Here is a 13,252-nt window from a genome sequence, read left to right as displayed (position 1 = left end):
GGGCAATCTGAGCCGCTATCCGAGAGGGCGGAGCACCCCCCCTCCCCTCCTATCGCTCCATAGTCGTATTTGTAAAAAGTAACGTTACGGCATATCGTAAAATTATCAGGGGTAATTTATTACCCTTCCCCCACCCCCCCCCCCTGCGTAACAATATAATGGTCGGACAATTATCGGCGGTGCTTTTAATCACAGGGCGAACGAATCGCGCGCACGCGGCGCGATTCGTTTGCAATGTTGAATACGGCGCGAGGCCGCGTGTTTATCGCCGGCATAATTATTACGTTTTCTCTCCCGCAGCGCTCACTCGCTCCTAAGCGAGTGAAGTTAGTTTTCTGGGTGAACGCGCGGTTCTATATCTATATCGAAGGACGCCGAGGGTGTCAACGTTCACCCGCGCGCGCGAAAGTGAAAATCTGGGCTGCCGAGAGAGCAGCCTCGTTTATATCTCTCCGCTTTTATTGGTCTCGCGTCGGTGATGCAACGACTCGAGACGCGCGCGCGCGCACGTCTGCACATATGTGTCGCGTGTGTGTATGTGTGTTTGTGTTTGTAATCGTTGTGCCAATTATACGGGCGCATTTCATCCTCCAAGCCTCTACTACTACCGGATACACCGGATGTATCAGTGAGTCACCGCGAGTGACGCCCCCCTCGACGTTGCGACCCATGTGCGCATGATGGAGACACCCGGTATTTCTCTCCTTTTTTTTTCTTCTTTCTTTCGTATGGTTGTAATGAAGAGTTCGATGGGGTGAGACGCGTAGGGTGAGAGAACGACGAGAGCGTTCTTAGGAAATTAACAAAAAATGACTGGGAAAATGGGCTCGGTCTACTTTAATGAAATCAGGCAAGATAAGACAACACGCCAGCTGTCGAATGAACGAGCGCTACAGGATACATAACTACGGTAACGGATACGCCTCGGCGAGTGTGCAAGCGGCCGCGTTTCTGACATTGTTCTACACACAGAGGAGGGTGTTCTACGTACGAGACTCTCTCCACGTGATCGTGCGATTTTTCTCCGGGTGCAAACACGCTGCGACGGCGGTGTGTGGTGCAACAACAACGCGAGCTGCGGCGGCGGCGGCGGCGGCGACAGCCGTGGTGCGCGAGAGCGATACCTGTCACCCGGCGGGAACCAGTTCCTTAACTCGCCAGCGATCCATGTAACCTCGGCAACCTCGGGTTTTACCGCGGCATGCGTGCGCTCGCTCGCTCGCACGCACGCCCCGCCGATCCCTCTCTCGATACACTTCGTTATCGGCGAGACGAGAGTGTCAACTCCCGCGCGCGAAAGTGAAAATCTGGGCTGCGGCGGCGGCGGCGGCGCTGCGCGAGATACGCTACGTTTGCTCATTGTCGGCGCGTGCGGCGGCGGCGACGACGACGACGGCGGCGGCGGCGGCAAGAGGCCGGCCCCCGCGGCGGAATCTAGGCTGCGACCCGCTTCGCCGTATCATTTAGGTCATTGGGTTCGGCCGGGTCCAGCGAAACCGGGTAAACGCGACCCACACCCATTGCCATGGAGTCTCGCGCGCGCGCGAGGCTACGTTATAGAGAGAGAGCGCCCCGCCATAGGAGCACTCCGACGTAACCGCTATGTATTGTACAGCCGGCTCATTGTCGGGACGAAATGGCACGCGGCGGCCGCAAAATGCAAAGCGGCCCGTCGTCGTGTATCGAGCGGAGATTACCGCGGCGCGGCGCGACGACGATGCCTGGGAATTATAAGGATGAACGATGCTCTAGTATCGGGTATACTTTACTATACTGTTTCTCTTTTTTTTTTTTTTTCCTTTAACGGGGTATTCTATTCGCGTCGTATCCGATCTATACGCCGTTGGATTGCAAAGAGCGGAGAGTATACAACTGCCGGGGGTCGCCGTAAAATTTTGTCCGCCGACGTTTTGTCCGCGCAACTCGAAACTTTATCCGTATAGCAACACGTGTCGTGAAAAGTGAGCGCGCGGTGTACGTTACGCGATCAATGTATGCGCGTTCCTTCGCCCCCCCCCCCCCCGGCCGGGTGTCGTCGAATTCACCCACGTATCGTGTTATCTTCCGTTCGACGAGCGTACCGCGAGAAAACACGCGTGCATCGGGCACGTATATACATATATGTATATACGTATACATACGCGACTGACGTCACTCTGTCGGTTCGTCGCGGTTCTCCGCGAACCTTTTTCAGGCCGATCGCCTGCAGAAACGAGAAGCAAATCGCCGAGTCCGAGTAACGGGGGGAGTGATAGGGGTGCGTGTCGATGCAACACCGTTTACCGTTAACGATTCGGACTCGGGCGAGCGACGTTTGACGTCCTCGTTACGTCGTCGCACGTAACCATACGGGTGCGTTTTTAGCGCGCCTTCACGCGCGCGTTTCGACGCACGTCCCGTCGTGCGTATCTGTGGCGTATAGTAAAGCACAGACAGCGAGAGGGAAAGGCGGAACGGGAGGGAGGGAGGGAGGGAGGGAGAGGGCGAAGCCTCTCTATACCTCGCCGTTATATCACAGCCGACGTTGCGTAAAATACCACGCGCGCTACGACAGCGGGGCTCTGGCACATGCTCCTCTTCTGTTACAGAGTACGTACGTATATCGTATACGTCGTACGTGGCCGCCTTTCGCCCCTCTCCTGGCCCCCTTTTAAATCCCCCTCGTGTATCCCTCTCTCGTCTCTCGCGCGCCGCTCACCATGCTGCTGCGCGACGACGCGATTCTCGTCGTGTGTGTGTGTGTGTGTCGAGTCTCTCTCTCTTTCTCTCTCTCTTTCTTTCTCTTTATATATATACGCCTTACTCACGTACATAACCCACGCCGGAGCTCCCCGTCGTACGCAGCGAAAGTTTGTTTTCGTTCCTTCTCTTCCTCCCTTCCCCTCCGTTGCGCCTCTACCCCGCGTGCTTTACCTCGTCGTCCTCCTTGGAATTCTTTTTTAATCCCCGCGCGCGGCTGTGCTGCTCGATCCAATTCGGATTGACAGGTAGCGACGAAGGAACGCAGCGAAAGCGATACCGCTATCGAAACGGAGCGTTTGTGTTTCGACGATAGAGACGAGGAGCTCGATTCGAATATCTTATCTGTACGCTTTATCGAAAAATTATTGAAACAGTTTTCTCGAGATTTTCGGGATGCTTGAGCGTTCTGGAAATATATCGAGGCAGCTCCGTTGAAACGGCAAGAGAGCGGTCGAAAATGCGAACATAGGAACATTCTGTATTAGAGCGATCGCGCGAAACACGATGAATGAACGCGTTTAACGTCCCCGTACCAACGCGCATTAGTGAGAAAAGGAGAGAAAGGGAGAGGGAAAGAGAGAGAGAGAGAGAGAGAGAGAAGAGGGAGGGGGAGAGTGTACCGTCCCGTTTTATCGATGCACAGCTATACGATCGGGGATAGAAGGGCGCTTACGCACACGTCGCGCTGGACTACGGCGATCTAAATTCCGGCGAGTCAACGAGGTAACTAAAGAGCGCATTAAGATAAACGACTTCCACACGTGCACACGATGCTTCGTGTTCTCGTCGCCGCGACGAACACGGGAGAACGCTCGCGACTCCGCGCGTGTAACGCACGTAACGTGTACATGGCGCATTTGCATTCGCAAAGTTAACGAAGTGTAGCGCGGAGAAGCGAAAACGATAATGATATCGATGTCGATCGCGCGCGAGTATACCGCAAGAAAATAGCACGGATAGTAGAAGTGTGGTACGTAATCACGGAACTTGCTATGTACGCCTCTTACGTCATTTTTATGGGACCCTGTGAATTTAGCAAGGGGCGTTTACCACACGCGTATCGGAGCGTTCCGAAACTCGCGAGTGACGTATTTTCTTTTCTTTCCTTCGTTTTTTAATTGTTTTTTTTTTTTTTTATTTTAACGCAACGCGTTTCGTGATCAACGTCGATACGTGGCTCTCGCGTGCGTGACACAACACCGTGAAAAAAAACGGCAGTTTTCACCTCGTTCCATCCACGTAGCTATTGCCGCGCGCGGGAGATGCGCAAAAATACGTAGATTCCCTCGGGTTTTCCACGCCGGATTTAAATCCCCGATCGTCAACAAACACGTACGCGCCGCGCCGGTGAGTCGTCCGCTCGGCTTCAACAGGAACGACAATAATAAGCGCCAGTTGTTTCGCGCTTCGGCACACGGACAGCCGTCCGGGAGACACCGCGTGCGTCTCTCCTTCCGCGGGGCGAATGACTCGGCACACACACACATACACACAGACACAAAAGTACAAACACAGATTCGCAGACTCAACTCGGTCGAATCATTGCCGGCGCGCAAATCGCGAAGGCGCGCTCGATAATAAAGAAAAAGAAAACGCGCGATCCCTCGCCGCCTTGGTGATGAACCTCTGAACAACTGTTCCGTCCATTTTCCCGGCCTACAATCTCCTCGCGGTGCTGCGCAGCGCGCATCCGCATAAAATCGCTTAATCGATGAAACGGAAGGCCGACGGTCAGTCACTCGCTCGCTCGTCCCACATCACCGAGACGCTAATAAAATAAATCCGGCCCGAGCGCACCTAGAATCAGGACGGAACGTCGATAAGAACAGCGGCGGGGAGAGACGACGCGAGGGAAACCGGGATTCGTGTGAGGCGGCAGTGAAATCTCGCTTGTTGTTTCCCTCCGTGATTGTTGACAGCACGCTAGCAACGCTGGCTAAAAGACTCTTTCGCACATTACGATTTGTTGTTGCCTGCAGGCCTGATGCCACAGTCAGTTTCTCTCGTACGCTTTACTTTCCGTACTAGTCATGTTTTTAAGAGAAAAGCAAATCCTCCTTAGATTTCATTCAACTCGGAGCCGATCTTTTTTCAAACGAAGATACCAGTAAAAACAGTCGATAACCACGCGTTCTATTCTTCACATAATTTTATTTTGAGTTTAATCGATCTGACCATCAATTACGAAGAATGTAATATTATAAAAATACTACAAGCTCGCGATGATCTTCCTCAACATTTTTCGTCTAGGGGGACGAACGTCACGTCCACCCGCCGAATATTGCGCAAGGAGACCCGGAACGTGAAAGGCGGCTCACTGGGTCTAGGATACTCCGCCGTGTGCCGTTGTACGTGACAGCGTGAAATCTTTCGACGTTTTACCACGTTCTGTCAGCTGTTCTTGACACATTAGCGGAATCGAGGCCTCGGCCAGCCGCGGCAGCGGCGCGCGGCGTTTCGACACGGCGCGTCCGCGCCGTCACCGTCAAAAGGTTAAATTCCCCGTTGGGGATTTAACGGCGCACGCCGAAAGAGCACGCGGCGAAAAACCGCGACGTGCGAAAGCGGTCTAACTATACGCTCCTCTAGACAAGGACGCCGCGACGCCGCGCCGGCCGGCGGCGGCTGCCGGCGCCTCTCCCCCGGCGGATGCGCGCGCGCGCGCGCTGTGTACAATCGGATACCTTCTCGACCCACTTTTCTGAGAAAGGCCCGACCTCGCTTTTCTCTCCTCGACGCGAGTGTGGCGTACGCGCCACTTTTCCGCACACACACACACACACACACCACACACACACACACACACACACACGCGCGCGCGCGCGCGCGCGCGCGCGTCCTCGTGCGTTCCGCGGAAACGTCGAACGCGGCGGTAAAGTTTTTATGCAACGTTGTTTCCTCATCCGGCAACATCCGGCGACGCGACGGAGCTTCGGCGAAAAGTCGTTTTTATTTTCTATCGATTTTCTTCTTTTTTTTTTCTTCGGCGCGCTTTGCACGCACGACACGCATGACGAATTTCTCGGAGGAGGTTTCTTCTTCGAGTGAAGGAAGTATATCCATGCGTAGTATCGAAAAGATGGACGTCGGCTCAAAAGAGTACGAAAAACTACGGATCCGCCATGCTTGTCGTCGCTCGAAATAATGACACAGCCGGCACTCGGAAAATCAATAAGTATTACCCTCGAGCGAGATCAGTCGTATAATTTGCGGACGACAGCGGCGAGATAGACGGCGTCCCGCGCGTTTGTTCGCTTCCTTCATCCTCGATTTTGCCATGCACCAACGACGGAACCGTTTCTCTTTGCTCAAACACGACTAATAAGTTGTGCGCCGCAAAGTAGAAAAAAAAAAAACAAGAAAGGAGGAAAGGAGAGAGCACATACGGCCGACAATCAATTTCGCACTCTACGTGGCTCGCCTCGCCGCGTACACCTCGATTCCGCTTCTCGCGGAATCGGACGCGAGTCGGAGATGAAGATAGGAAAAAAAAAGAGAGACGCGCGCACGGTTAAAGCGAGACGTATTATCACTACGCAGCAAGATGATTTCCTTGCCGGCTTAAGTGGAAGGCATAATAATGTCCACAAGAGAGAAAGAGAGAGAGAGAGATCGACGGGGAGTCCCGTGCGGAAGCCGTGCGAGGAACGTCGTGCATCTCCCTTCTTCTCTTGCAATCCCCTCCCCTTCTCTCTCTTGCCGCGTGTCCATGCGTTACCTTCGCACGCACAAGGTTACATTATCGATCATAATTTACGACGCGTACTGCATCGTTACGTCACCGAGGCTTCGTTTACGAGCGAGTTATCACCGGGTGGGAGAGCGCGCGCGAAACGTCCGTGCCTTTCAGGACACGACGATCAGCTGATTTCATCGAAGGCGGACTTGAAACTGAAAATATTAAGCCCGATAAGACTCGTACCGCGCCGACGGTAAAACATCACCTTTTGCATCTCGACGTCGCGTCGAGATTCTCGCTTGGTACGTGAGGTTTATTTAAAAAGTCAGGTATGCGTACCCCTTTCGGACGCCGATAATACGAATTTCTCAAACGTGATAAAAAAGATCGTGCAAGATTATTAGGTCGAGAAATGTGAAAAGTATATATGTTATTATTAAGTCCAGAATGCACTGCGTTTTGATTCGTTTTTTTTTTCCTTCGAAAAATGGAATCTTTGTAATATACATGTTTTACTAAGCACTGAGTTTTTTTTTTATAGAAAATTTTAGTTTACAACTGCGCGGTTAAACTTGAGCTATTTTCTTACAAAATCTGAACAAAACTCAACATAAAATAAGATCCATTTTGAATGTGTCATTTAAAATACCTAAAGTATATTTTATAAAAGATGTAGCATAGACTTGATAAAAAGATGCTTAAACAATTAAAACCACCAACATGTTTATTCAATATGATGAAAATTTTGTGACGAGATGTTCATGTATTTTTTTAAAATTCGCTGCAATAAATATTAAGTCTTTTAAAAAGTTTTTAAATATACATTACATGTTATGATTTATTATAACACATTATAATATCATATTTTTTTAGATTAAATATATTTTTTTAGAACAGACGTATTCAAATAAGACCCACTTGTATGGCCAATTATAATAGATATACTCAACGTCAGTCAACTAACAATAAGTATGTTGGAAACAAATTTGCTTGCTAAAAGTTTTGTCGACAAAAAGTATCAAATTTTATGCAAAATTTGTTTCATTGAATGATGTCAGCAAATATACGTGTGGCAAATATACAACAAAATTTGCTGACACAACAGAGAGACACATTATCGCACAACCCGTGCGAAGCTAAAAATTTTTATTAATCCTAACACGTAAAGTATCCTCAACTCTCTGGTCGCAAAGAAAGCTTTAAACTATAAAACTATAAAATACAAAGACTGATTAAGGATCTGTTCGATAAGCAGTGTGCATTTTTTGTTTATTTAGAAATAATTTAGGAAAGCCATAATAGATATTTTATTTTTCTAAGTTATTGAAATTAAGATTTTATTTTTACAAGATTTAATTCAACATCTTATAAAATTTAAAAAAAAATAAAATAAGTTAGGCGGGCCTCATTCGAACACGCATTTATATTTATGTAAATTTTGCGATAAAATATGAGAGGCATTAAATAAATTTAAAAATTAATTCAATAAATTGTTTTACTCTCATAATATTTTTTTTGCACCAGAATGTATTAAAAAGTCGCTTTGTTTTCAATCAAGCATAAATGCTGGAGCTAATAAAAGAGCCTTAGTTATGCCATAGCGCCCCGCTTCTCACAGCCGATATCTACATCATATCGTAGCTTTCATAGACGAACGTTTATGATCATATTTTACATGACGTCAGGTATTTTATCGCGCTTACATTCGAGGTTATAGATCTAGAAGTGAAGGAACCTGTCTTGTATGCACAAATGCGTAAGATAAAAAAGCAAATTCGCAACGTTGAATTATTTCAGGAAAAACGTCGCGATCCCCGGATTATGTGAGCTGACAGACTTTCGCCATCGTAGCCGATGCAATTTTCACTCGCGAGCAACGGAGGAGGAGGAGGAGGCGAAGAGAGGGAGGGAAGGGACACGTTTCGATACGAGCGCGCGGTTATTCCGACGTGCGTGGGCGAGTCAGCAGCGATTATTTCGTCCGATGAAATTCCAGAACGGCGACGACGACGACGACGACGGCGACGATGATGCCGGCAGAGGAAGTGGAGGAAAGGGGAGGCATACCGACACGCTCACGTTCCATTTCGCAATTCCGGCTCGTCGACTCCTTCGCGACCGCGACGATGTACAACTCATTTGAAAGGGGCCGCCACGTCGAGTACGTTTCAACGTCGCGACGAATTTTGCGAACGCGCGTTGCATATGCATCGCACCGCCGCCGCGACCGTCAACGAAGCCGCTCCAAGGTGATTACGCCCGGGTATGTGCTAACGATTGCGACATGGACGGCCAACGATGGCGGCGAGAAAGGGGGAGAGAAGGACTCCTGGGATCGGCCGGCCGGTAGCAACCCGAGGGGAGAGGGCGGTGTTGTGCATTGCCAGTGCCCTGCGATCGAGTTGTACGAGCGAGCGAGCAACCGGCCGGCGCGATCGGGCAGCCATGTTGTTTCCAAACTCGAATTCGAGAGAGAAAGGTGAACCACCACCGCGCAGCGTGGCTGCGTGAGCGGCGCGTTATGTCACCCCGGCTTATCTTACTTGGTCTTTCGGTGAAAAAAAAAAAGAAAAGAAAAGAAAGAGAAAAAAAATCGCTTCTTCGCGCCACCGGAATAAACAGGTTTCGATACGTGGCCGCGCGCGACATACTCGATACATAGCACGAAATTGTATCGCGGTCGAGTTATGGCGGCTCGTTTGAACCGCTCCGGGAATATCGGTGACGCGCGCCTCGCTTCGGGCTCGAGTGGATGAACTTCCGCTTGCGTCATAAACCCACGGCTGCAGCGGGTTGGTTTTTTTTTTTTAACGGCGACCAAACGGCATTTAAGACCCTTGCTACGCGCGGAGGGGGGGAGGCGCTCGGGAGTTCTCGGGATCGTTTCTCTTTGAAACGATCGTTAACCCCGCGCGAACGGTCCTGCTAAGAAAGAGAGGTGCTTTGCTTTAAATTAAAACCGCGGAAATATATGCAAACGAGAGAGATTTAAACGTGACATCTTAATCCGCAAGAAGTCAAACAAAAGCTTGTATCATAAAAAGTTTCACGAAAGGACAGTTAGCCTACTTACATTTTTTACAAATTAATAGTTTTGCTTTTTAAGCGCTTATCATCAAGTATGCATACACGGTATACGACAGACTGAAAGTAAAAGTGGCTCAAGTTATTCATGAGATAATTTCTGCGGTCACATTATGTAAAGGCAAACAAAGACGTATCATTGTCTAGGAGCAGACAACTTAATGATCGCTCGCGGGTTAATCTCGGCAGGACGTAGCAGAATACTGCGAAATAATCGCGAGAGTGCACGCGAAAGATGTCGGCAAGCAGACCTTCGAAATCGCACCGTGACGACGAAAGAAATTAAGGTTCTATCATGCAAGATGGGATTTTTCACGGGTGCCGAAGGGGGGGGATCCATTTAAATTTTACAATTTTTTTTCTGTTTTTTATTTAACACAATACGAGCTCGCTGAAAAAAACGTGGTAACGCCGGCTGGCATCAGCCGTCAGGAAGATTGGTGTAAACTTGCATTGTTATAACAGTCAAATTGTTTTATTCAAAAATTCAAATCTATCTCTTATTACGAAAAAGTCCACTCAAATTGTTGACCTACAAACGCTCGTAAAAAAAATTTCCAGAATTTTACAATTTAGATTTTTTTAATTAAAGGGACCGGCAGCTTTATATGTATCAATATCTATTTTTTTTAACCGTTCAAAAAAATATTTTAAGGAATACATTGAAAATTCTTTGTGAAAAATCCCAGAAACGTAAATTAAACAAATACAAACTTGAAGATTCGCGAAAATCTATGTCTCATATTCACCAATGTTTAATAGCCTGTATTTAATTTGGTCACAAAAAAAATATTAAAATCGACTTTCAATTAAAAAAATAAATAAATACCAGCTTGGACAACATCACATCAAAAATTGGAATTTATTTCAAGATAAAAGAGATAAAAGAGACAGATTTAGAAATCGAATCTGCGATAGAATCCTTCGGGCATCCTCGCCTGTTCAGCTCAGAGCAACCGCGTGTCCAATTATATTAATAAGAAGAAAGTCGCGCGGATAACAGAACGCGGGTCGAGGAGCGCAATATCGAGTTGCGCTAGGTGTCATAAACGTCGTAACATTTACCAGACGCGGGATCCTTTTCGAAAAGAGCGCGCCGCCGCCGTGTCGAGATATTTATAGCAAAGAAATAGGCAACGTCAAACTGTCATAATTGACAGCTAGCAGCGCTTGACACGCGTGCCTCGAGCACAAAAACTGAAAAAGGCCAGTAAGTCGCCGAATGCTTCTATGCATTCAAGCAAGTTTGTAGGAAAAAAAAACAGTGAGATGAAACTTCTTTTCTTACATCTCAAATGAATTTCACATCTCGGAGAGAGAGAGAGAGAGAGAGAGAGAAAGAGAGGGAGGAAGGGAGACGCTCCTATAGCGGCACTCGGTCGAGGTGCCGATCTGTAAATGCCAAGGCATGCGCAACGCCTAGTTGCAACAACGTGGGCAGTCCCGGTGCACTTCTGAAGAGACTTCTCCCTCGTGTCTGTTTATCATGCGCTTAGTCTGGCTGTTACTCGCGAACAACGTGTGTACACACGCCGGCGATGCCGGCCTGGTTAATAGCGCGCGAAGTAGATATCCGCGATCCATCTTGCGTAACCTATTTACCGACCAAGTGATGCGAGCACGTATGACATAATTCAGTACGGCTCCGAGAAATCTCTCGAATCATCGCGGATGCCGTTCAAACGATCGCACGTTCTTACCGCACACGCGGTATTAAACTCGTTCGATTTGGAATTTAGCTCGCCTCTGATACAACTTGCAGAAAAAAAATTTAATCTTTTAAATGAAATCAAGGATACGAAGTGCCCCCTTTTTTTTAAAATAAAGTGTGTACACATGCGATGTATTTGCTTCAACTGAACTTCTTCGATGTGCTGTAGAAATTTAGCGGGAAGTGTGTCGACGCCGGGGGAGCATTGATAATATATTAAAGATATCATATACGACCGGGAGCGAACTTTCTCAATGATCGACAATGAGAATCTGCCTCTCTCGTAAAACTCTAAACGAGCGGTCTCGCGATCTGTAAGCCGGACGTTCGTTCTCGCCCGTGAAAACTTCTGATCCGTATGAAATGACGATCATCGCCGTAGTCGACGGCAAAGCCTTCGTGATGGATTTTCCACTTCCAACTTTGCGATAACCTTGACAAGAAAGAGAGAAAGAGAGAGAGAGAGAGAGAAAGAGAGAGAGATTGGCCACCTGCCGTCGGCGGCGAGAGTAACTGGAGCGATGAATTATACGTTGGATATCATCTCGGTGGCTGTCGGCAGCTGTTGAACGGACGGGGAGCCACGAACGAGCGCGCGGCGACGAATCAAACAGGCCGCGGCGGCTTCCGCGGATAAGCGAGGCCACGGCGAAAAGCAAGGAGATATTAAAACCGAGGGGGCCGCACCGCCAGGGCAGATAAGACGGCGTTATTTGCCGGAAGCGTTAGCCCGGCGCAGATAATGCGGCCCGATTGCGGCGGTTTACGGAGAAACATCCGCGGACGCCGCGCGGCGTCGCGTGGCCCCTGCGACACGGGCGACGCGCGGGGGAGGCGGGAGCGGGTCGATCAAATATTTGTACGGTGTAATTTCGTAACGTTCGAATATCGGCCGGTAATTCCCGCTAATAATGCACGGATAATATACTATCCAATTGCTTGGCAGTATACTTGGTAGTGTACCTCTACTCTGGTAATTTCTACGGTACATACATATATATTTGGCGTGTAGCGTCTATATCAGATACTGGGTCAATGACGGAACGAAGTACCATGTGCTTTCGAGGCTACCGAGATCTACGGCTGTTATTAAGAAGTTATAAATCAACCGGATCACATGGGATACACGTTATTATATTTTCATTTAATCGTCGAGCCTATACCGAAGGTAAAAACACACACCGTGAGAGCGTTATGTCTCGCTTCGTGTCGAAACCGTTCGTTAAAATCGCGCCGAAAATATAATGCAACATAAAAACGCGCGTCGTAAAATATCAATAAAGCGATACAACCCTTCCTATACATCTCAATCTCGCGTGTGGACCGCGATCCGCCACGCCGGCAGACGCGATCGAGAGCGCGTTGTTTACGTCTCGCATCGTTGTGCGACGCGCGCGCGCGCGGATATGTTATAATTGAGGCCAGTCGCAGGTTCGGCCGGCCGGCCGGCCGGCCGGTCTGCCTGCCTGCCTGCCTGCCTGCTTGCTTGCCGGCTTGGTGCCGGGATGTCTATCTTTGGCTCCATGCACGAGAAGCGTACAGATGCGCGCGCGCAAAATCTCTTACTCAATCGGCTCACGCCCGTTACACCGCACCGCATCGCATCGCTCTGCGCTGTACTATGCGGTGCCGTGCCGTGCCGGTGACCAGTGACACCGTTAAACGCGGCCATTATTTCGAATGCGTGGCCGCCGATCGGATATTTCCGTAGTACGGCCGTAGATAGTGCCGGCCGGTCGACCGATCGGTCGATCGACTGAACGCGCGCGCGCGCGACTTTCCGCGAAACGCACGCACACCCACCAACGCGCGTAGCGTTCCGCGCGCCGCCGAGTTCCGCCAGCATCATCCCCGCGGTCGTCGCAGTGAAATGCGCTCGGATGCCAGCGGCGCTCAGCCGCGTCCGTTTTTTATCGCCGCCATGACGGGCAACAACGCACTTCGATTGGGGCCCACTCTGGGCGTGGAAATACCGATACCGCGGTACGAAATCGGATTTCGTAGATAAAGGATATGTAATACGTTTTTAATTCTTT

General features: G+C 49.3%; 1 protein-coding gene across 2 annotated transcripts in view; it reads right to left on the bottom strand.

Annotated features, from left to right (window-relative positions):
- Positions 1-13,252, bottom strand: part of LOC105832485 (zinc finger protein 395) — an 81,352-nt gene that overhangs the window by 62,738 nt on the left and 5,362 nt on the right. Inside the window, exon 1 of one of the 2 annotated variants that reach the window (XM_036283172.1) lies at positions 992-11,310. The exons of the other annotated variant lie outside the window; for it this stretch is intronic. Within the exon in view, the coding sequence (XP_036139065.1) occupies positions 992-1,360 (369 nt within the window). The 5' untranslated portion in view covers positions 1,361-11,310. Of the gene's footprint in view, positions 1-991; positions 11,311-13,252 lie in introns of those variants that run through there. 2 annotated transcript variants of the gene reach the window in all.

Source organism: Monomorium pharaonis, chromosome 2 (genome assembly GCF_013373865.1).
Source record: "Monomorium pharaonis isolate MP-MQ-018 chromosome 2, ASM1337386v2, whole genome shotgun sequence".
Taxonomy (NCBI): Eukaryota; Metazoa; Arthropoda; class Insecta; order Hymenoptera; family Formicidae; genus Monomorium; species Monomorium pharaonis.
Note: the sequence above shows the minus strand (reverse complement) of the source record. Positions and strands in the feature narration are given on the sequence as shown.